Genomic DNA, 24,561 nt, shown 5'->3' on the forward strand with positions numbered 1-24,561 from the left:
TTCCGATTCCGAGACGAGCCCTTCAAAAAGTTGTCTCGACCGAGTCCAGTTTTGATTACTACAACACTACTATCTAGTGACGGTGCTAAAAGGAGAACATAAGACACAGACAGATGCATCAAGAGTTCGTTTTTTAAAAACAACTTTATTAATACTTTGTCTTTTGTTAAAAACCGAATATATAAAAAGGACTCCTCTCTAAGAATTACTTTACAGAGCATAGTGGCTTTTGCTTCAGAAAACAGAAACAAATCCCTACATGTACAATGTGAAAAATAAAAAGTCCTTCCCCTGCAGTGACTGAGCTTAAATCAAGTCAGCATTAAAGAAATTCAGTTTTTCTTAACAGAAAAAAATGTCTGTGGAAAGTTTATCATAAACAAGGTGTTGCTGCTACATTAAGGCCAAACTCCCCTACACACATGTGGAACATCTCCTTGGTAAAGTGACAATGTTGTGGTTTTTCTCTTTTTTTTTTTTTAAATATAGTCTTTGAAATTAAATAAAACGTGTGAATGAAAAGCTTTTCAAAAGCAAGCAATTATTGCACAGATAGATCTCCTAGTACCCTTTTAAAAAAGTATCAGAAAATAACTGACTAGTTCAAAAAGATGGGTGGTGTTTTTAGAGGAAGCAGCTACAGGACTATTTCCTGATTGTATATAACCCTAATAATGGTTCTTAGGCTCTGAATTTCTGTTGGCATAGAGATAAAAAAAAAAAAACAAGTTAAAGGTGCAGTGGTTATGAAACTAGGCTTGTTGTTTTGGACGAGAGGCAGTTAGACAACAAAACCAGTTTTCAAGGTGAACGAGGTTGTGGGAGTGTCAGTGAAGTACTGCACTTCACATCCACAGTCATAGTTCTGCTGGGCTAAAAAACACTTAAGAGTCTGATTTACCCCACAGATAATCTGACAGGACCATGTGGCCTGCTGTGTCTCATTAGTATGCAGTGCTGCTTCACCTCTAAAAACACTCTAATTGGCTGGAAAACATGAAAAACAAATAAGAAATTAAATATATATATGTATAAAAAAAGAAAAAGCCTTTCACTCTGTTATTTCATAAAATTATGTTCACATAAAAACAGAGAAGCTTTAAAATGTCAGAAAGCATTAAAAATGAAAAAAATAAATCAACCGTTATGTACAGTTTTTAGATATTCAAAAACACACAAGTCCATCAAATGGTTCGGTTTCTGGGGCTAGGAGGCCTGATATGGAGCAAAGAGAAAAAAAAAAAAAAACTATGACTAGGTAATCTGTATCAGGTCAACTGATGCAATAATTTAAAGACAAAACGAGCCTAATCTAAAGACAATGTTTTGGCAGGGGATGATGTTTAAAACGTACAAGATCTGGACGCAGTGACACTCAGCCAGTGGCGACAATACTTAAAATGAGTTGAAATAACAATTAAACTCACACAAACACGCAGTAGCTGAGGGAGTGGTTTGAGCGCGTCTATCCTTTGATTACGCCGAGTCTCTACATGTTTGGTATCTCAGACGGACGAGAAATGTTCCTTCTTTGTGAGACCTTGAAAGCGGGCTGGTGTGGCTCAAAAAAAAAAAAAAGAGTTCATGCTGGAGTTTTGGTGGAGTCGCTTTTTATGTGTGGTAGATCTTGTGTTCGAACTCTGTCGACGAGCAGCTGTGGGGGGACGCCATTTCTCTGTGGATGGGTGTGGGAACGCTGCTGCGGTGCTGCTGGTGGTTGTCGGTCAGCGTCAGGCTCAAAAGGCTGGTGCAGGTGGGAAGGTAGATGTGCTGCACGTGCTCCACCTCCGAGCGACACACGGGACACAACTGAGGATGAAGGAAAGACGAGCGTTATGAGCCAAGAAGGTTTCTGTTCTGATAATTAAAGTCAAAGGGGGGGGGGGAGGGGACTGTAAACAAAACAAGGGCCAAAGCCAGCAGAACAATAAAGTCATCACTCAGGTCGTCCGGCCAGCAGCAGCGTTAAGAATTAAAAACATGTGACTGAATGAGAAACAGTAAATAGTGAGACAAGCCTCATGAACAAGTGGAACTTATTTGTTTAAAGTAAAAACTCTTTCCACAATCACAGTGGATCTTTCCTTCCAATTTTCTCTTCTAGATTTCCGTCTATTAGCCGGGCCACGTATCTCAATCGAGCTAATAGATGTGAGACTTGGCTGCCCGCTATAATCCTTCATAAGACAACTCACACACACATACCATCTGCTTCCACAAAGACAGGAAACGGTTAGCTGATTAACAGGGAGAGGGGGAAATCAGGTCAGCAGAGTGTAAGCAAAGCTTTAGACGTTGAGTAAGGACAATAAAAAGGATCACAAGTTGAAGCTGTAGTGTAATTAAAGAGCTTTTTAAAGTAATAGCTCAGGAGTCTTGAGCCTCGAGCCAGAAATAAATCAAAGCAGTTTCTCTGGTTTTTAAAGCCCTTGCTTTGTTGTCAAATTCATTTTTATGTAAGGTTTTGTTGACATCGCTGTATAGCTAATGCCAGCAGTACTGTCAAGTCTTAGGACGTACTCACACTAGACAATCTGACCGTGCCTAAAAACATGTTTGACCCCAAGTTCAGTTTGTTTGACTAGTGCGAGTGCGCCATACCGTGCTCAGGCACGATACACTTTCTTACTTCCTTTTTCGTTGCTCATACAGAAGCACAAGTTCGGGTAAGCAATGTGGACACGACGTACAAATCGATGGAGTCTTGTATAATCCAGGTAAACGATTAAAAATGAGCCAACGAGCTCTTTGTAAACTTAAAGAGGCTTTAAGATGACGTAAATCCAAGCGTATGTTCTAATATGACTTTACATTCAGTTGACAAGCCTGAATAAATGTTGTATTTCATTTTAACCAGTAAGAATGTTAAGTTAAATCCTTAGTGTATAAATCTCTTCTTATTCTTATTTTCTTTTATATTTTAAGTGCTTATTTACTATGCATTTCTATTCTTATATTGTTTTATTTGCTCTGATAAACTGCTGCTGTAACACCACAATTTCCCAGTTTGGGATCAATAAAGTAATTCTATTCTATTCTGTTATGTAACAGTGCTGAGGCCTGGTTGGGTCTGGATCAGTGTGAGTGCAGGCCAGCGGGGGGGAACAGGGGAGGGGGGACAATCCTGCTTCAGCATGGTACAGGGCAATTCCGCCTAGTGTGAGTGCGCCCTCAGTCTTGCAATGGGGCTCAAATAACTTTAAAAAGCATCGAGCACTGTCAGAATGAGAGTAGAGGAGCCTCACCTGGAGCTGATTGGCACAGGTCTGGCAGCACACCATATGTCCACAGGGGCAGAACGCGGCGTCTATCTCCTCCTCGCAGCACAGCATGCACAGCAGAGCCTCTCTGAGCTTCTGCAGACGCTCCTGCAGGGCTCGACTCTGCTGGCAGCTTCCGCAGTCCAGCTCCTCGTCCTGCTGGTCGTCTCTGCTGGGGGAGCGCGAGGGAGAGGAGCGGTCGCCGCTGCCGGAGCGGGACATCAGGTCCACAACTCCGGAGTTGTAGAGAGCGCGGCGGGCGTGGTCGTACACCTCCTTGGACGTGCGTCGAATGTCGAAGACGTATTTCTTGCCCAGGTTGATGTTCTCGTTGAGGAAAAGTGAAGCCAGGTGGCCTTTAAAGTCTCTGCTGTACTGCATCATCACTGCATTGGTAACTGTGTCACACCTAGAGAGGAAAACAAGACATGATTTAAAAACATGAAACAAATCTCCAGTAAAACCCACAACATCCACTTATAGCCCAACTGTGTTGTATTTTAGCCCGGGACTATCCTGTTCAGATTCCAAAATCACTTTTTGGTTCAAACAGCATGAAGACATGCCTGCAAAAAAAATAAAAAGAGAAATATGCAGATTCTGAGCTAAAACCCATCCCTGAAACAAAAAAACAGGACTGTCTTTTGTACCTTTGTATGATTGTGACTGACTAAGCAATTTTTGTGGCTCAGCCGTTGAATTGTCATGCTCACTGCAATTTTCAGTCACACACACACAGACAATCACACATATTTGCAACAGAGGAATAGCAATTGTTACCCACTGGAAAAACTACAGTCATTCAGGTCAAGGACTTGTTATATGACCTACTTTTTTTATTGCATTTTCACCATAAAAAAGGGTTTAAAAAAAAGGGGGAATGAGCACACTTAATCAATGTGTACAAATGTGTTGGTTTGCAGTAAGCATTTGCATGCCCAGTAGAGCAGAACAAGTGTTTACCAGGCGCTTTTTAGGTCAGGATATTTTGTCCCCCTGACAGACAATCTAGTGCTCTTTAATGCAGTGCAGTGACCATTAACGGCTCTGTGTCATTGAAACAGGTTGTTCTAAAGCAGCTGTTGCAAACACTGTGTGGACTCAATCAAAAAACTCTTGAGCTACAGAGCTTAAAGTTAATTTGCTATCGTGTTTCTCTCACCTGTAGAAGGCATGGGTTTCTGTGATGGCTCGGTACAGTCCACTGGCTGCCCGGTTACTGATCAGCTTGAACAAAAGCACCACGCTGTCACTTGTGTCCTTGGTCACTGTTAGGTACACAGTTTTCCCTGACTGGGTGGCGATCTGGATGACTGGATAGCTTACTCTAAAGATACAAATAAAGAAGAATTTGTCACATAAAGCAGACATGTTTTTTTTTGTTGTTTTTTTTAAAACCCTGCAACTTTGTACGTCCTGTTACAAGAATCATGCAAGAATGCATCGAGCTATTTGCAAACGTTTAGGTATAGCGTACCTGTTGACTAAGCTGAAGTCCTCCTTGCAGATGGCAATCCCCTCCGGTCCGACCCCAATGGCCAATCGTTGGCCGTTTGCGTCACGAACCCAGTGCCATTCCACGCCGTAATGCTCCAGAGAGGATACCAGCTGCAGGGCCTGGTACTCCACAGAGCCCTGACTCGAGCCCTCCAGAGCTTTGTGTCTGGAAATGATACTGCAGGAGAGAGATACGAAAAGGGGAGAAAAAAAAAACTATTTAAGATTATTTAGTTCTCCAGCCGAGATTGGGAATGACATTCTCTGGCTCAATACATTTCCCTCAGATAATCTAACAAGCAGGATCACCCACTGTGAAGCTATAGGTGAATTACATAAGCAGGATAAATGCACTTCTGGTGCATTTTTCACTGTCAAAGCTGATTTGCACCCCCAGGCAGAAAGCTCTGATGTTAAACTGGTTATTTTCGGAGAACTATACTTTAGATCAATGCTCAGGCAGAGCAGAGCTGAATGCTTCTATTAGGCAGTGAGGCCTGCTCATTTCTACAAACTGTGGCTTCATGATGTTTGTGTACCTGCTGCAATGTCCACAGTTCATCAGTCGTTTTGTTGAGTTGTCTCACTTTTGTTCTCTCCTCAGGTTTATTTTATTAATGTTAAACCAACGAGGGTTTATAAATAGATCCCAGTATGACAGCACAGTCAGACTAATGTGTTGTTGCTTTTAGACAGTGAGGCTCTGTGCTGCAGTTTTGAATAGTCTGTATACAAAGACATGTTATTGCACAAATGTGGTTCCTAAATGCTCATTAATTAAATAGTTCTGTCACATGCCATTATTGTCATCATCATATGCAGCAGCTCTGTCAAAATTAAAAACAGTGTTGTGCTCAGGGTGTTTTTTCACTGACCCACTTTTTTTATTTTCTTTATAAAGTTTATTCAGCGGCTTACCACCTATAATCATCCCCTCCCTGCTCATGGCATACAGACAAAGTCTGCACAGTGCACACCACATTAATCAACAATTAGGAGGTCAATTAATAAAGTGCATGGAACATTCATGCAGCTGCATCATTATAAACTGGCTGGGGTTGAGTGTAGGTGAACAGCGCTAGCTCTATAGCATGTATTTACATAATTTAATGAAGCTGGTTTAGCAGATGTGGCTTGATAATGTATAATTAAGGCATCGGAGAAGCAGATGTGCACAACAAATGGTTCTAGGATGCTCTACAAGGCCTATTTACAACACTGCAGTAAGTCTCGGATAAATTCCAGACAGTAGCAGTTTGAAGTGCGATCTAATGTTTACACACTTCTATAGAATCCATCTTCATGAACTCAAAATACTGCAACTATGAAACTTTGTCACCCTCGTGTTATTTACAGAGAAAACAGTGAAGATGGAGGTAACAAAATGTGTGATGAACTCTCATCTGGTGTCTTTCACCTCCGCAAATCTATGAGATAAAGCAAGGCAGTGCATTTTAAATAAATGCTGCAAGAGAAAAAGAAACAAATGCTTCATCTCAGTGTAGCACGTTTAACTTTATTTAGCATTTTGATTTATTGTGGTTTCTTTTCCTATCATTTCTCAAACACAATCCACCACTTTAATCTATTCTTGGCTCAATGCCATGAGCCATTGTTTACTTTCTATTGAGTCTGTATGGACTCTTACCTCCCTCAGAGGCAGCTGAGGGCAGCGATTCAAGAGATCGGACACATACGGACGCAGTAAATGATTGGCTAGCTAGATTTTGTGAAAAGTTGTCCTGGTCACTCTGAGGTCAGAGCGTCGTACCTGTCCGTGGTGGACGTGCTGGGCTCCTCTCCGCACAGTTCAGAGTACCAGTACTGTGCTGTGTTTTGGTTGTAGTCGCCGAACTCGGCCTGTGCCAGCAGTGCACTCAGTTCTTCTGCTTGTTCGGAGCCCATGCGCAGGTGACCGTTGTGGAGGTCCTCCTTCACGTGCATGAAGAAGACGTGTCTGGTGGACAAGGAGAGAAGAGAGCAGTGGTCAAAACATGATGTGGCAGGCAGAAACTTTAGCAAGGGGTTCAGATGAATAAATGCAACACAACAACAACTGCAGTATATTCTCAGCAGCAGAATGTGAAATATCACAGCAGTATCATACTGTATATCAAATAGTGCAGAGGTCATCACATCAGTGCCAACTTGCAAACTCTTAAACACAATATGTTTATGCAGGAACAGGTAATATGATCAGCTCTGCCATTGTGGAGCCAATTTTCAAACAGTGCCTGCTTTCATACTTCATCTGACTGTCATCGTGTGTAACCATCAGGAGTCAGCACGTCTGCAGCACACACAGGCCAGAGCAGGAGGTCGTTACAGGGATAGAGTTTCACCACAGACAGCTGGTGTTTGTGTGGGTGCAGAAGTGGCAAAAGCAACTGTGACAGAGTTCAATAGCCCTTTCTGCCTCACTTTCCCCCTTTTCAACCTCTTCCTCAAAGCACACTAGTGGAGCTTCCTTATAAAGGCAATTTAGTACAGGCTCTAAAAGTGGAAGCGAAGTAGTCAGAGGCGAGCTACAAGATTGAGTGGGATTTTTTTTTCTCTTTCTAGCAGATGCTTGGACTTTAAGCCTGCTGACTTTGTGGAGAAAAACATCCGGTTTGCATCTCTTAAATCTGTGGCTCATTGTCAAATATGTTGTTAAATAACCCCAAAATCATGCATGATGTCCATTTAAAGTCAAGTCCACAAATCTTGTTCCACCCAGTATAAATGGGGATTGTTGCTGAAATTGAGTTGGCTTTATCCAGTGAAAGTTGAGAAAATGGTTCAAAAGATTTATGGTGGTCATGAACAATTGTGATTGTTTGGTCTGAACTATTATACGAGTACATCGAGTGCTTGTCAGGCTGAGAAAAACGGCTCAATTTTTCAAATAAATAAGCCACGGCAGGTCCTTTCCATTGTTTTGACCACAAGATGTGAGGAATTCTTGCTACACGCAGCAGGAGACACAATGTGGAGAGGAGAAACACCCAGACCCGACTCAATCCTGACATCATGAACTTAAGTAACCTGAGCAGCAGATCCCTCCTTGGGTCGACCTCTGGCACAGTAACCCTAAGAAGATTGGACAGGCACCAACCAGCCTTACAGTCACCTGCTTTTGAAACAAACCAGTCGAACGGCTTTTTGGTTGTTGACTAGACGGGATCCTGTTAGTGGAGTCATCATTAATAGGTCTAAGAGAATTAAAAAACAAGTTAATTCAACATCCTGTGTCAAAAGTTCAACTTGCAAAACAATTTAAAGTTCAGGAAATATAGCAGATTTTTTTTTTTTGATGTGACACTTAAAAGCCAACATCCCCTAGAACTGCTTGTTATTTTTTGAGAAAGAAAAAAAAAAGTCCCTGAGGTCACAGTTACTCTTTGAAGCATGATGCAAAGTGAGACATTTTTAATTTGTGCAAATTAGGTCACACTAGGACTTAAAGGGATTTAAACGGATATTTACAGGGTTTAAAGGGCTACTTTGAGTAAAAAAATTTTGAAAAAAAGAAGATAATTTTGACTCCATAGAGTTAATTTAAATCCATTGTTTTGTAGAAAAAATTGAAGCAGTGCCTCACTGGAACTAAAGACGACACTGGGATGAGTCCATGTGGGCTTTTACACTCACAGAAAACTCTGGATATTTGCAGGAGGAGCTGCATGTGTTGGAAGTGTTAAGATGCAGGTGTTGTAAAACCTGTAAGTAAACATGTTTAGTAATCCTGATCTAGCAGGGCATCACTGCTGGTAGAATAAACACACTTTTGTGTATTGTGCCTTGTTGGATATGCAACAAACGGACACACCTCTTCCAGTCTGATTCAGCGAGCTTCCAAAGGAGCAACAACAACAGAAGCAAGAAGCAGCAGCCGTGAGGCACACAAACAGAGCCAGTCTACACCGGCCCCGATAAAGCACTGACCATAACAACGAAGCCCCCGTAGCTGACTAGCCTCAGGCATAACAAACAGCGCTTTGATATGGTGTTAAACATCCCATTCCCTCCAACGAACACACACACACACACACACTAACAGTGCGCCCTATTGTGTCGAGCCCAGCAGGCGTCATGTGATGGAGCGCTGCTAGTTTAGCTACCTGCCTGATGCAAACAATAGGGCTGATTTGACTGGGAGGTTACTACAGGTTGCCGACAAAGGGGTTATGATAGGGCAAAGCCGCGGAGGTTACTAGAGTCCAGGTAGAGGATTGGCAAGAGGTTAATATCGGCAAATGTGCTAATGATGAGCAAGGCATCTGATATCTTAAAAGCTCCTTTGTTCCAGCCCCGTGACACTGACAAGACGAGTGAGTAACATGAGCAGACTTGCAGAGTTTTAACCGCAGTGTTAAAAGGCCTTGTTTCATTTTACCAACCATCTGTGACAGTGTGCAATCCACGGTATGCAACTTTTGCTGAGCAAGACATCTATCTGACACCTGCTTTCCTGCCACAAGTGTAAACAGATGCGCGTGCTTAGCTGAGCTCAGGCCAAAAAAAATCCTTTTGATCGTTCAGTAGACAACAGATATATATATATATATATTTTTTTTTTTTTAAAAGCCGCGCGGTAGAAGAGGTTAACGGTGCAACTCGCAACAGAGGTAACTACAGTTCACAGAGAGTTGTGTTCCTGCTCGACTTCCCCGAGGCAGCGTGAGACACATCAGATATGCACTCTGAAAAAAACCCATGAAAACATGACTAAATATCAACAAACAGCTGCTCGACAAGAAGATGGTAACAATTTCTCCCACTGAGGCCCCCTGTGTAGAGATGCTGCTACTGGATCTGCTCTTAACACGGCCCTCGCACAACAATGGGAACTCACTATTTGCTAAGAAAACATGTGAAGCGGTTTTGAAACCGATGACAAAACACTGTTTTGCTTCTGTTTTTGTTCTCTTCATATCAAGGGCTTCAAACACATCTCTATGTGTACTTCATTTCCCTCTATATTAAGAAGATAGCTTCCCAGACAGCTGTCCTGGGATCAGTCGCCTCTTTTGCTGAATCAGCAACTCTCATGGTATTAAGGCACAGGGAGAGAAACAGTCCAGAAATCCATTCAATCCTCTCCCTGCATGAAGTGCCAGGCTGATGGAACTAAACCGTCAAGAAATGTCATGTTTCAGTACCTTTTAGAAATGTTTCCTGAGTAGATTCACTTTTTAAAAAGTGACAGGACACAGTGACACAAAGCTTTTTTTACGAAACCCATCAGGTTGACATGGTAACCAAGGTGACAAGACTAGAGACAGCAGAACAGATAATTGAAGGCCATGCTCAACCAAACAGGCATTCAAGCAGATGATGGTCTATTCAGACGATATGACTCTTGACTGTCCTCTCCGTCAGGCCAAGTCACTCTCTCACACGGTTAGACAAGAGAACACTTCAATCTGTCCATTGCTGGGACGCGATGATGCCACGCTGCATCAGACTCTCTGAAGAGAAGCCGTTTCTCTGCAGCCTAGACATCTCTGTAGGATGCTTCAGCCGCCCTTTTCACCTCGTTGAGGACTCTCACACACGTTTCTAATCAGACGAACTGTGCACGCGTCATCACAGAGTCATCCCAGAAGTGTACTTCAAAACGCGGCAGCCTCTTTAGTGTTAGCTTGTTGTTTAGTCTGACCCCTGACTAATATGCAAGACACAGACTGAATGCCAGGAAGTCTGAGTCGAGACCAAAGTCTCCTGGCCTACTTCCACTGTGTTATGCTGCATTCAGCTCCATCATTGTTGTGGCCTTCCTAGATAACCAACAATCATAGTCTTAAGAGGCTTGTTTATTCACAGTCCTGGTAGCCCTGTGAATGCCAACATTACAAGGGAAATAAAAGCTTTCCAAAGCAGTGGGCAGGGGGAGTTTGTGTATGTGGGTTCTGCTGTAATGCTTGAATACCCGATTGCCTGGCTAGAATAATTCAATTAAAGTGAGCCTGAACTCTGAGGAAAAAAATAATAGAAAAATAGGTCAGTCGCAGAAAGAGCTGAACTTGGGGGACCAGGGTGAGATAATTTGACTTTTTTCAGTTGATTCTTTTGCTCAGTATATCACAAAATTAAAAACAGATAAACATTTTAATCCATTTTTGGAGACAATTCTTTACATGTCTTTGTATTTACTCTGATGCTAGAGGGAAGAAGGCACAAAGAAACATTTCATCTAAGTAGACACTCATCATAAAGTCTAATAAACTCAAGTCCACTCCACCCATCTCCTCTATAAAACCATTGTCTCATTTTAATGTTTTCTGTCCTAAGCCAGTGTCTATTCCTTCTGTGGGCAGCTCTGCCGCACAGAAGAACAAAACGTCCCCTCAATCTGAAACCTAACACCTCTGCCTGGAGACTGCAACCCCATCCGGCCAATCACACGCTGAGTTTCAGTCCTCATCACTCGGCCTTTCAACAATGTGGTTTGTAAGCTAGTCAAATATCACACAGCCAGGAGCTGTGTGCTCGCCGAGGTTACTATGTGTCAATGAACTTTAGTAAACTCTGCTGAACATCTTCAAGGCGTGGGCACAACGGAAAGTCAGAAACACTCGTTGCAATACAAACAATAATTTCAAGCCTTGAATATAAACACATGATATGTATTTGGCTCTGAGCTCAAATCTAAACAGCAATAAAACAAAGACCCTGTTTGTGTGCTAAACGCCTGCTGCTCTGTACTGTGGGGTGAAACTGTAATTAAAGGGCTGCACTGATCCTCCTGAGTTAGGACGCTGAACAAATATAATAATTTTGTCATTCTTGGACAAAGGCTAATGTTATGACTTCAAAATCAGGGCTGCGTTACTCGAGTGCACAACAGGCACAGGAAACTTGCAGGGAGAGAAAAAGTGAGTAATTACCAACGGAGCATGCTGATAAAAGCTTCAAACAAGCTTTATGTGTGATCTTTGGCTTGATCCTCTCTGCAGTCTGGGAGCTTCAAGTGATAAATTCTCTGCGACGTGAATAAATTAACTCAAGTTGCAGAACATTGGGTCGAATAGGGTGTACAGGGGAGATTTTATGCTTCTGTCTGAGTATTCTTGGATTGGAACTTGTACCACACAGCTGATTTATGGAGAAAATAAACTGTAGTGTTGTTACAAAGTCTTCTTTTATGAATTATTTTCTCAGCTGACTAATTCTGTGAAAACTGCGTACAGTTGGAACTTATCCCACCATGCACTAGCGGGGAGGGGCAAGGGAACACCCTAGACGGATTGATATTGTGATGCAAGGCTAACTCACAGACTTCTATGGAGTCTCTGGTCCTTTGTGACCAGCGTGTCGTTGAACTGACTGATTATATAAGGAGAGAAAGATTCCCGTCCTGTGAGAGCAATGACTTCTTCAACAGATTGGGAATGGATAGAAATACTTCCAGTGCGAGTATATTTCCACATCACTGAAGAGACGCTTTAGGAAGTGTTTGACTTCGAGACTAAAAGAAAAGCTAAAAGACAAACACACATATTCTCAAAGTGTTTGCTATTCTTAGGTACTTTGATGACAAAGGTCAAGCCCTTACATTTTCATGTGACTTTGTTAGTGAGGAAGTCTTTATTAGGGGAAAACTGCCATTTTAATGAGATATAAATAAGAAAAAATGATTCCTTGGTTAATACTCATTTGGCACCTTGTTTGAATTTCAGTTAAAAGATAAGCTAACTCCCAAAGGGGTTAACAGGTTAACAACCAGGACCTCAGATAAAGCCTGTACTAACAGCTGTGCCCCTCCACAGTATCTACTGTTTGCCTGATCAGAATGTTAAATACGAGGTCTAATGAAGGGGAAACATTCACGTATTTAAAACCAGAAACTACCCCCCCCAGCAAGTGCTGGTTAATGATGCAGATAACACGGGGCTGTTGTTGAGGCCCTTCGGCCGGTGTTCCTTCACCAACACAAAGTGTTACTTCCTAATGGATGGCAGTTATATGACATGAGCCGATATGTCACGGAAAATACAAATGTGATGTTTTTATAAAAAACACCTACATTCTGGAAAGTGTTTGGGTTTGGCATGAAATGGAATAAGAATCATTTTGTCAAATACAGTTTGAATAAAGTTTCAGTGCAAAACAAACCAAACCATTGGGGAGATTTGAATTGCCTTGATTCAGTCTTTGTTCAATGTGGCGCCTTCAGAAGCCCAAAATAGAAGGATTAGGCTTTGCTAAAAAAAAAAAAAAAGTGCATTATTGACACAGAACGCTTGGAAATACTATATGGATGAAGGAGATTCTAAAAGCAATGAGATTAAAGAAAAAGAGCTTCAAACAGAGGACACGGCTGACAGCGAATTCTATCAGAAATATATATATATACACACACACACACACACACACACACACACACACAGTATATATGTGGAGGGAAGCATATCAGCATCAAGCGCCCCCTCCACCATCAAAAAGGCCATATATGAAAAAGTGTTTGTGATGGATATTAGTCCTCAAACCCGTTTCATGATCAGACAGTACCCAAAGCTTTAGCCTGGACATTACATCCTCTAGTAGTAGAGGGGCCAAACTAAAGAAGAATTTAATTAACACCAGATACCCCCAGCAGCCCCCAGATAGTGGGCTGCATGTGAGCGTACTCACACACTGATGTGTGCAGGGCTTTACGTGGCAGCAGAGTACACTGTGCTTATATAAGCAGCTCTGTGCGCGCTCAGTCCAGGCAGGTTATGTAATAAAGGCCTATAAGACGGGCGTGGGGGGAAAAGGGGCCCACCCCCTCAGCGTGGCTCAGAGTTGGGCTACTGTACAGACTCTTTAGCTTTGTCCACACTCTCAAGCCTAACGTGAGCATACAGCTGCTCTTTGCAGAGGAGCATGTGCCAAAAGGAAATGTGCGATAGAGGAGGCTTTTCTGTGGTATGCATGAAGAGGTGTGTGTCTTCAGTCAGAATGAGTTGTGTGGAGGCTGATTTATCCTAAGTAGGTCAAAGGTGACAGCACTGGAACAACTGTATTTAAAATATTAATTTAAGTTAGGATAGAAATTGTAATTCCAAGTTTACAAATGAAAAACCTGCTCTACCACAAACCTTAGCCAATTTCACAAAACTTTATGAACCTTGTAAATTCAGTTTCAGGGCTGTGTTGCACAGAATAATACCTCTGCTGTGTACCGTTTATTCTGCTTTCATCTGTAACTGTTGCCCATGTTTGCACCCCTACCATTTAAATAAAAAGACATGGAAGCAGATGGATGGTGTGCAGCTTGTGCCAAAATCAAAACACACAACTAGACAGCATGTTGAGTTGTACCACGCCATGTATGAGTTTATATATTAGAGGCAACCCCACATACCCTCGCTTGCCACCTCACATCTTTATCTCACCTTTTCCAGTCGCCCTGTGACCCCCACCCCCACCCGACGCCAGCCATCTGTTGATAACCCCCCGCTAATCTAGTAGAGGTCGGGGCGCAGGCTGCCAAGTGTCCTCCACCCTCACGCTCTCTGCCCCCGCAAGCCTTTCACTTTTTCCCTCTTCAAAAGATTGCCAAATATGGGCCAGAGTCGAGGGGGGTGGGGTGTGAGGGGTGAGGGGTGAGTGAGACAGACAAGAGAGGAAGTGGGATCACTGACGGGTTTTTTTTCAGACAGCAATGACAATATGGCAGGAGAGCAAAACTGAACTCTTTATATTTGATAAGAGACAGAGGAGGGGGTGAGAAACAGCAGAAGGAGGGGGCAGTGGGTGAACTGGGCAGACACCGAGTGCCAAATGGACTGCCAGACAAATTACCGGCCAATGCAGATACATGTCAGTTTAATGAACACTTCTCGTGGCACGCTGTGTGTGAGTGTGAGGGCAGCGTGGCGGAGCTTAAAAAGACACCAAACAAATTTGCTCCCCTTCCAGTGTGCCCCCCCTCCACCCCACCGTAACACTCGCAGCATCGCCCGAGGCAAATATAACATCCACGGGAGATGCAGTGTTTTTTTTTTTTGGACAGCTTCGGGCGGCTGTTATTTATAACTTCAAACAGAAGCGGGGGCTGGGGGACACCGTGTCAGGATGGAGACTTGTCAAGGCATGTTTCTTTGTTCGGTACTGATGGGTTTTGTTTCAACTAATCTGGCAGATGGAAGAGAAATAGGGAAGATGTAACTCTTACTTTTTTGCTATGGGAAGATTATTTCTGGTGATTGTGTTTGAAAAGACAAAAAAAGAAAATCGCCTTGGTTTTCACAAAGGGTGCATGAAAATTCTGCATGCTTTCAATTTTTGTTTGTATCTCTCCATGGATACCAGCTGCAACAGTTACCCTATCAATGGTAACATATATCAAAACGGTAAACACCGTACACCGGCCAGTCCCATAGTTTCCCCAACAGCATCTGCAAAAATGTCAGACAGAGGGCTGCGCTTTTGTTTCGACCAAAAATGGCCACAAACAACTGAAACAAAAAAAAAAAGCACAACAGAAGTTATTCTTAGTTGAATGGGGGCAGGGACAGAGGTCCTGGCTGCCACACAGAGGGTCCCTGGGGGGCAGACAGAGCACAGAGCAGCACACAGCTCCCAGAGCTGCTGGATCACATTTCCTGCCTGGAGCTGGAGGACCTAAACGACCTATAATAACCCCCGGAAGAGCTGGGGGAAGAGGTTATTACAGGACACTACACTGTATAGGAAACAAGTGTTCAGACTATGCTAGGGGAATTCAGTATCGACGGTTTGTTTTGACTCAATGTGTCTTCCTCATTTCATATCAATGTAAAATATTTGAATCATTAAATCAACACTTGTGCAAGTTGAGAAACTGGTTTGCAGGTATTTAGTAGAGATTAACACAAAAATAAAGTGCTTAAATACCATGCTTATTTGCCCATGAACTAATGCGATCATGTGCCAGATTTGCCCACCATATTTCTGCAGCATGTGAGCTGGTAAGCATACCTCGTCTGTTCCTGCAGAATCAGATGGGGCTCCACAAAGAACTTGACCCGCAGCCTCAGTCGACACGGAGTCACGTTATCCATCTGCTGGTATATGCGGTTCCTCAGATTCAGCCACAGGTTCTCGCCTTTGCTGCCAGTGAACTGCAGCCCAAAGTAGTCCACTTCTATTATGCCCAACTTTCTGCAAACCTGGTCAGAGATGAAAGACACGGGTCACAATAGTGGATTATGGCACAGAGAAATTCAAATAGGATCCTCAAACCAATTAAATAGTGGCAGGGGAATGTCTTAGAAGCTCATTCTCAAAGCAGCAAAACAAATTAAGTAGACAAATGTCTTTAGGGAAGACAACCCATTTGGACTCTCACAAGTTACCCAAAAGGAATCGGTGATGATTTTGCACAAGATTTGCACGTGGCTTAAAAAAACAAAAGTGCTTTGTTCAATAGGATTTCTACTAGGCTACAGTCCCCCAGTGTTACTCTCACATAGATAAATCCCATCAATATGCTGAGGACTCACGATAGGGAGGAAGTGAATTTGGGAGGCTCTCCCGGGGTAAGAAGGGGGCTCATCAAAGCCCTCAATCCCACGCCCCCTGAGCGGCGGTAGCCATGAGGTTATTACATAACTGCCTGGTGGAGGTCTGCAGGGAGCCCGGAGGCTGGGGATAAATCTCATTCAAACCCACGGCAAGTTGGGGATGTGCCATGCATATGAAATAGCTTTTCATTTACTAAGAGAAGAGGGGAAAAAAACAACTAGGGGCTTCTGATGAAAGAAAAAGTTCGCGTGATACTCTGCTCATGTCCACTGTGTGAGGAAAATCTTAAACGACTGAAGTTGAGACTGAAGTTTCAGTTTGAGTTGGAGCTCCGAGTGGCTGCTGAAGAATGAACTCTAGTAACCTTGACCAAGCCATCTGCTTCTGACAAGTTTGCCATGCAGGTAAAAGAAAACGCCGTGGCAGTTTTAACACCATGGTAGCCTACTTTTTCTGGATGTACCAAGTCACATGTTAATACCATGAAATCATTTTTTTTTTTTTTGGGGGGGGGGGGGGGGGGGGGGGATGTTACTCGCAACAGAACATTTTGTTTCCGCCATCCCCTATATGTGCAACAATGAAGCAGATTTGTCCACATGGTGTTTTGCTAAGTTTTTGAAGATTTGTTTCCCCCCACAATCATCGAAAACACGCGTATTAAAGTATTCCTATATCGTGCAGAAAGTGTGTTCAAACCCTGATGTTATTTACAAGAATATGAGTCATGCCGAAGCGACGGCTCCATCAACATGAAGTTCCGTAAAAACACAATTTTTTTGCATGACAACTTTAGAGCATCTATCCCGTCTCATATACACTTTGTATTTAAAAATAAAACAAATGCCTTATTAAAAAATAAAAAAAACAGCCTACCTTATTCAGACAGTCTTCACCATTCGCCTTCGCATCAACTTCCACTTCCATAACCACCGAATCCGGACGAGTAACGTGGCAGAGCATTTTGGCTGTGTCTGTGTTTAAATCTTTGGTGTGCCACTCATTAAAAAATAATAAAACACTCCTCGAGCCTTCTTTTTAAAAAACCCCTACATCAAGCCCTCGTCACTTTCTCAGCCCTTCCTCTCCGTGTGGCGGATCTGAAGCCACCAGCTGTAGTCTATATCAATGAAATGCCATACACGGCACCGCCTACTTTGCAGCTGTCCAATGACGGACGACTTGACATAAGCGCTGAAAAGGCTGTGACAAATAGGAAGTCGTGTTACGTTGACGAGCTGTTCTGAGCTCCCGTGCCTGGAAGTGTGAGGGGGCTACACTGCGCCCTCGTCTGGCTAGCCTGTTGCAGGGACTTGAAGTAGCTTTTCAACTCACCTGCTCCTAATGATTTAGACATTTCAGCGAGCTTCAGCAGACTTCGGGGTGAGTTTAATGGCTTGTATACGGTTCTTCCCCCCTCGGTTTTTTTTGTCAATAATGAATGGGAATGTCCAGAAATAGCTTTAATAACGGGAATCTGCGTCACTTGCTTTCATCTACAGTCTCAAGCTCTCATGAAATTTTCATGATGGCAGTCCTGTTGTGTTAGAAACTCCATACCACATACACTTTTGTCAAATAGCTGATCTATTTTTTATTTTTTAAATCAATTTTTTAGTATCTATTTTTTTGTACATTCTTAATTTTTCTTTTTTTTTAAATTTAAATTGCTGTGCCGTGTTCACTGTTTGCAATCTTTGCTCTTTGCTACTGTAACAATGTAAATTTCTCCGTTGTGGGATAAATAAAGGATTATCTTATCTTATCTTATCTTACATTATCTTATATGTCTGTTCTCTTACTTGCGTTACACCTGGAGTGACCCAGGCCAATTCCAGTCTACCATTTTGAACTATAGCCTCCTTATCAAGTTAAGGAACTAGATTATATAACTGTCTTCAGTTTCATATGCGGTGTAATCAAATCATAAGGAGATTACTTTGATGTGTTTTCTGACACATAGACACATTTGAAGAAGCTTTAACTTTACCCTGACCTTGAATTCTGCTTGGTTGCTCGGTTGGTGGTCATAGGTTATAGCCACCACTTCACAGACTTGAAAACTATGTAACAATGACATTTCTGGCTAATTTAATTTTTTTTTTTTTTTGAAAGAGCATTATTCTTTGTAGCTCCTGCAGTAAGAGGCCGGCTAGGCCAGACAACACTGCAGAGAACTCCAGCCACACGCTAATACTTGCATTTAGGAAGGCATGGTGTGCGGCCAAGCCCCATGTTTGTCTGCCAGGGGACATTTCAGAGTACAGTGTGCCTCCATATTTTTGGACTCTCCTACCCCTGCATTCCTGACATAGTGACTCAGAGATACAGCAGGACACAAAAGGAGCCCCTTAAAGACGATCACTTAATCATTAAAAAAATGTAGGCTATACTGAGACTTCACTAAAAGTGAGTGGAAGATTGGATTAGAGATTAACACATTGCTTTTGTGAGGATGTTTTGTGTATGTTTCTGTCTCTTTGTGAGGATGTTTTATATCAACTGGTAAAGATACAAAAAATGCTGATAAGAGCGATACAAACTGAGTGACGCACTTTGATTGAAATGAAGTAATTTACAGGGAGTAAAATTATATTAAGTTAAATTATAAAAGGTAGGGCTAAACAAAAGGCTTAATTAATATGGGTGTGAAATGATACCTAATGAAATCAATTTGTTTGACATGTTTAATGTCAAACTTGCATTGTAATTTGTATTTAGTATCTGTGTGTGAAATGCAACTTTATAGGGAGGTATTGTTAAATCTTCAGCTGATTTTGGATTATTGCTGTGACTTTCTCTCCAACTGAATTCAATTGAAAAGTGGTCAATAGATGCCATGAGCTGTAACACGTGTGTATCTTTCTGTGTGTTAAATGGTCACTCAGTCTGGAGTGGATAGCGGCATGTGTCCCTTTGCCCTGCGGTGATGTAAGGAGATGAGGAGTGAACGAGCTCAGAGACGTGCAGTCTGAGCAGCCTCTCTTAACCATAAATGGGAAAGCATTGAAGGCAGCGAAGCGACCTAACGGCCACTGTCGATGATGCAGGACTAAAGGTAGTCACTGTGTGCGTACAGTCACACACATACAAACATGTACCTTGACTGTACACATAGAGCAACTGCAGGTGCACAGCGGCTGGGAGTCTGCTTTTAGGTTTCTCTCTCGCTATTGATTAACAACAGACATGCATGAAGAAGTATAATAAAAGAATAAATACATAAACAAACAAATACAAAAAACTGTTATCTGTGATGCACTTGACATTCAATATTTTACATAATTAATAATAAATATTTGCAATATATATGTTAAATTCACTATTTATATCACTTTTTATATAAAATAGTACATTTAAAGAAACAGTGCTGATTTTAGAAGCTCTAATTTGGTTCATACCAATGTAGGTATTAGTGCTTTTACACTCAAGCCATTTTACTTTAATACACAAAGCAACTAAATTATTTATAATTTTTTTAACTGAAAACCAATGCAGCAGTAATAGCAAAAATAATTCCAGTCACACAGCAAGTAGAAAATAAACAACATGTATCTATTAAGACTCTCCTTTTGCACATCTAGGTCAACATTTTTTTTGGGGGGTTGGGGTCTTTTTTTTTTTTTTAACCATCTGCGCTCTCACACGAACACGGACCATTGGCAGACTCCTGGTTCGCGGCAAGATATGACATCATGCAGTTTGACATCACTTCCCTTTGAGGCAAGTCACCGCTGACTCGACTGGAGCGTGAAAACATAGCCACGCAGGGGTTTGTGTGTGTGTGTGTGTGTGTGTCTGTGTTTGCATGTGGGCACATGACATCACAGCGTCATCACTGCCCTATCTCCATAGCCAAAGCTGTGCCTCTTGAAGCAGATATTATGTCAGCAAGTGCCATGCTAGCAGAGCTGCTGTGGCTGTTGTTGTTTTTGTTGTGGTATTCTTGATTACGTTCCTTTTCATTCCTGTCATTCTGCTTCTTGTGAGCTTAAAGAAGGGCAGCGTCAAGCAGCTGACGGATTAAGCGAAAAAAAAGAGGGACTTGTGTGCCCAATATGAGGAAAGGCCACAGGGCGAGCAGCTCCTCTGAGTCCGACGAGAATCAACAACAACAGTCGAAGGATTCCTCAAGTCCGTCATCGCCATGTGGAAGTTCACTGGATGAGGATTCATCGTCGGATTCAGACGTGGAGGCAGAGGGTGTGATGAAGAGGAGCCAGAGGTTCAGCAGCTCTTTCAGCCTTGAAGAAGATAATCAGCTACAGCCAAAGGATGAGGACAGTGACGACGAGCTGTCGCAGAAGAACTCTAACGGAGTACCCATCACAGAGCAGGTGGAAGCAGAATTGGCAGCCGAGTGCGTTTTATTGGAAAAACAGGACACTTTCTGTGACACGATTCAACCTCCAAGGTCGGGCTTGTTCAGGCCTCAGGAGTTATGGCTGGCAGTGACGAGATGTCTCTCCCTACGATGGCCCCCCTGTCTGTCAATCAACAGACAGACGAGCAGGAAATTAGCTTACCAAGCGGACCTCGACCAATCCGAGGACACACAGTCGACCCTTAGCTCCGATTCGACCAATGAGAGCTCTTCAAACACGTCCACATCAGACGACAGAGATGTGACTTCGGCGAAACCCGAGGAAAAGGAAGTGAAAACTAGAGGTGTTAAAAGTGGTCCAGCTCGTTTTCTTGGGATTTCTCGTTCCTCCCCCAGATTGCCAAGAGCCAAACAAGCCACAGACTCCGTGTTGGCTTCAATGATCCTGGAAAAAGAAATGTTTTTAAGGATCGAGCTTGTAGACTCGGGCGACGAGAGGGAAGATTTGCGCTACAGGGCAGAGTGGAAGCTGTCAGAGAGAACTAAGGAATTGGCAGAGGGAGTCTGGCTTTCTCGGAGCCAAAAGTTGATGGATTGAACATGAAGTTAACAACTTGGTTGCCTTTGTTGGAATAGTATTTATCATCCACCCATCAAGCTAGATTGCTTATTGCAACTATCAGTAAATTGGTTATTATAATCATCAAATCGAAGTTTGTTTTATTCCTGATTAAAAGCGGCTTAGATTTCAATGAGTAATCAGTGAGATTGGTTTTGCATGATGGCTGTGTGTTGATCCATGCGCTCGCTGTTGCTTACTAATTAGAAAGGCTATTTTCAGAAACGCAGCACAGTCGGAGTTAATGTTTGTTTTTTCTGCCTTTCTGGATCTCTCAGAGAACATTTTATACATGGCTGGTTCCATGTGTGGGAGGCAAAGGAGATCTAATAGACTATGTCATGTATTATAAATAAAAGCCTCTTTTGAGATATTTGTTGATTTTTTTTTTTCAAATGAGAATTAATACAAGAACAAATACAGATATATTTTAAAGCTTTATGTCGGAGTGGGTAGCCCTCATTGCAAAGTTATGCTTTTCCACAAATGGTCAACGTAAGGAGAATATTGAACATGTAGGACGTTTCTTTTTGTGTGCATGCATTGGAGAAGTTTCATTTCACACACTAGAGTTTAGCTGCAAAATAGGATCAAACGCTATCATGAGTCAGGGCTATTAAACAAAAACAATGTGTTTTGATGGATACCAAATACATTTGACTCACATTACAGTGTAAACTGATACTTAGATTTAATGGTCAATGCTTACATAATCCCAATACTACTTTTAAAAAAAAGATTTGTTGGTTTGTAATTTCAAAGACAGCTTTTTAAATGACTTGAGGGTTGAGGGGGAAAAAAACTTGGAATTATTTAAATCTGGTTCAACTTTGCAAGAACAAATATTCCAAATAACTTAAACTGTGCGGCAAAGAAATATTCTTTATAAAAAAACCTCAAATCAGACAGCCTTTCCCCACTACAGTACAAACAGACAAGTACACAATATGGCTTTGCTTTAATTCTGACAGTCAAGCTGTTAGGCACTTCTTGAAGCCGTCACAAGCAATATAACAATGTGTGACTCCATAATTATAATCCATCATGGCACGTGCAGGAGCATCCTTTTATGCAAAGCTGGAACCTATTTTTAACATGCATGCACAAGCATAACCTCTCTTAGGCGCAAAGGACAAGAATATGCAATTTGCACATGCACATATAATATGCACAAACAGTGCAGAATCTTACCAGTAGTAGTAGATTTAACTTTGACTTTGCTATCATAAAGTATTTATTCATCACACCACCTCTCTATCACCAGTGCATGGTTTTGTATGCACTGCTCTCTTTATTTACCTTTGTTTGCATGTTTAGTTTAGTCGTTCATAGCTGGCTGTACATTATGCGGAAGATATCAGATTGTAACAAAACTCATGCAGCCCTTTTGACAGCTTAGTGGAATCCTATAAAAATGAAGCATGGTTGTATTTAGGAGGAAGAGGAAGCATAGCTGCGTGGCTTGACTCTCACTGCCTGTTATCCTCATCACCATAATGAGTGCTGCAGGAAAAAGGAAGACAGGAACAGAGATAGAGGGGATGTTTACACACACACACTCAGTTATTCTGGAGGGCAGTACTCTGAACTGGAAACATCAGCAATGAAATCAACAATTGTTGAAACCATGCATTTTCTTTGTTATAACCTCCATATGCCATGACATTGGAGTTCAGATTTGTGCACGCATATTCCATCAGTTCATTTTAAACTGTATAAGCGGACTGTAGTAGTGGTCGAGTAGGAGAAAAAAAAAAGGTGTCAGAGAAGCGCAGCATGTGCATATGTGAAAAGGAGGAGGAAAATGGAAGAAACTGGTCTCATCTGTTGAGAGCCAGGAGTTTGGTCCCCAAAGTGGAAACTGGCAACCCATCATCACTAAAGCCGGGCCTCATTAGGCAAATGATGCATGTATAGCAGATGATGACACATCTTGTAGCCAGTATGCTCCATCATAACTCCTGCCCTCTTTGGTAAAGATTAAATGGGGAATGCACAAATCCTCAGAGTCATAGAGTATTGAAATGAGAAAAATTAGCATCCAGGAGACTTATTAGTAATACAACGCAGTTTCTTAAGATTCATTTAACATCTTAGCTGATGTATAAAGCATATGATGCATGTAAGCTACTGAAGTAAATCAGCCCTTAATCTTATACATTGAAAGTCAGTAATTAAACGGATGATCTACACAGTTCCAATACTTTATCGAATTGTTTTTGGATTGTAAGGTCACCTCTCCGTAAGAAGTGAGTTGAATCTTTGTCACATTAAATTTTTCATGACTTCTTTTTTTTTGTTTTTGCTAAATATTCCAGATTGTATCACTATAATATCCTGCTCTGGCTGGAAACACTCAAGAGTGAAATGACAGCATGGCATTTGTCAAGACTGCAAGAACGAAAACAGAGAAGCGTCCCTGAGAGAGGGACAGTGTATAAAACGACAAGTTTCCTCATTCCTGGTTCCCCTCAGTCATTCTTAGGAGTGTTTGTAAACCGTGCTGGAAGGAGCCGTCCCCAGAGATGGTTATGTAAACGTGGTGATGGCCTGCAAATCCTAGCAGAGGACGCACGCCTCAGCCGCCAAAGGACAAATGTGACTGCATGGAATTTTGAAGTCTTGGGAGGCTCGCCAGACAGTAATTGCTTTAACTCTTTAGCCTGTAGATGCATTCTATTAGATTTAAAGCTTTGGGATAAGCCATTATGCTTCACCCTTAAAATGAGGGACTACTATTGCTGCTGCTGCTTTTACAAAATGAATTCTGATTTAAGCCTTCATTACCTCTGGGTGCTCTTTCAACCAAAGCCCTAGATAATCTTGAAATATATATCAAAAAGTCTGTCTCTCTTGAAAGGCTTCAGGTTGAGTAGGTAGGATCCCAGACTATACCGATGATAGCAATGAATGTGACTCAGCAGCTGGCACTGTCACCTTTACAGCATCAAGGTCCAAAGTTCAATCTCTGGCCCTTATCCTTCCTTGCAAGAAGTTTTTTCATGGAGGTTTGCAGTGGAGACTCTTAACATGTGTAAGTCATCCCTCAGGATGTTATCCCTTTCACCACCGAATTGGAACCTGGTTAAAAAAAAGAAATAATAATACAGTCATCACAAGAATTATTGCAAAGTGTTTCTAACACAACTATCTCTAGCACTTCCTGTAGAAGGTGCATTTCTTCATCTCTAATCATATGTTGTAGTGTTAACACCATGCAAGAAGTAAGGGAGCCATAAAATGCAAGCTAAGCACTTCTCAGGACGATGTAGACAGAATGAGGACAATTTAAAAAAGGAACTCCACATACTTCTGTGTAATAATACTTAGGGTTTATTTTTTTGCTATACATGCTTATTATTTGACTTGTGTTATAAGCCCAG

General features: G+C 42.0%; 2 protein-coding genes across 2 annotated transcripts; one reads left to right on the forward strand and one right to left on the reverse strand.

Annotated features, from left to right (window-relative positions):
* Nucleotides 1–1,492: 1,492 nt before the first annotated feature.
* On the reverse strand, nt 1,493–17,345 carry mylipa (myosin regulatory light chain interacting protein a). Its single transcript, XM_061059135.1, has 7 exons — nt 17,112–17,345; nt 15,690–15,880; nt 6,529–6,714; nt 4,738–4,935; nt 4,423–4,587; nt 3,246–3,669; nt 1,493–1,809 (listed from the first exon to the last, which is right to left on the reverse strand). Exons 1-7 carry the CDS (start codon nt 17,196–17,198, stop codon nt 1,612–1,614), a joined length of 1,449 nt encoding a protein of 482 aa, XP_060915118.1. The 5' UTR covers nt 17,199–17,345; the 3' UTR covers nt 1,493–1,611.
* A 127-nt stretch (nt 17,346–17,472) lies between these two features.
* On the forward strand, nt 17,473–21,549 carry LOC132990751 (uncharacterized). Its single transcript, XM_061059144.1, has 4 exons — nt 17,473–17,618; nt 18,351–18,644; nt 19,124–19,293; nt 19,820–21,549. The coding sequence occupies exon 4, from the start codon at nt 20,294–20,296 to the stop codon at nt 21,155–21,157; it is 864 nt and encodes a 287-aa protein (XP_060915127.1). The 5' UTR covers nt 17,473–17,618; nt 18,351–18,644; nt 19,124–19,293; nt 19,820–20,293; the 3' UTR covers nt 21,158–21,549.
* Nucleotides 21,550–24,561: the final 3,012 nt, after the last annotated feature.

The sequence above is a fragment of the Labrus mixtus genome, chromosome 16 (assembly GCF_963584025.1).
Source record: "Labrus mixtus chromosome 16, fLabMix1.1, whole genome shotgun sequence".
NCBI classification, from domain to species: Eukaryota; Metazoa; Chordata; class Actinopteri; order Labriformes; family Labridae; genus Labrus; species Labrus mixtus.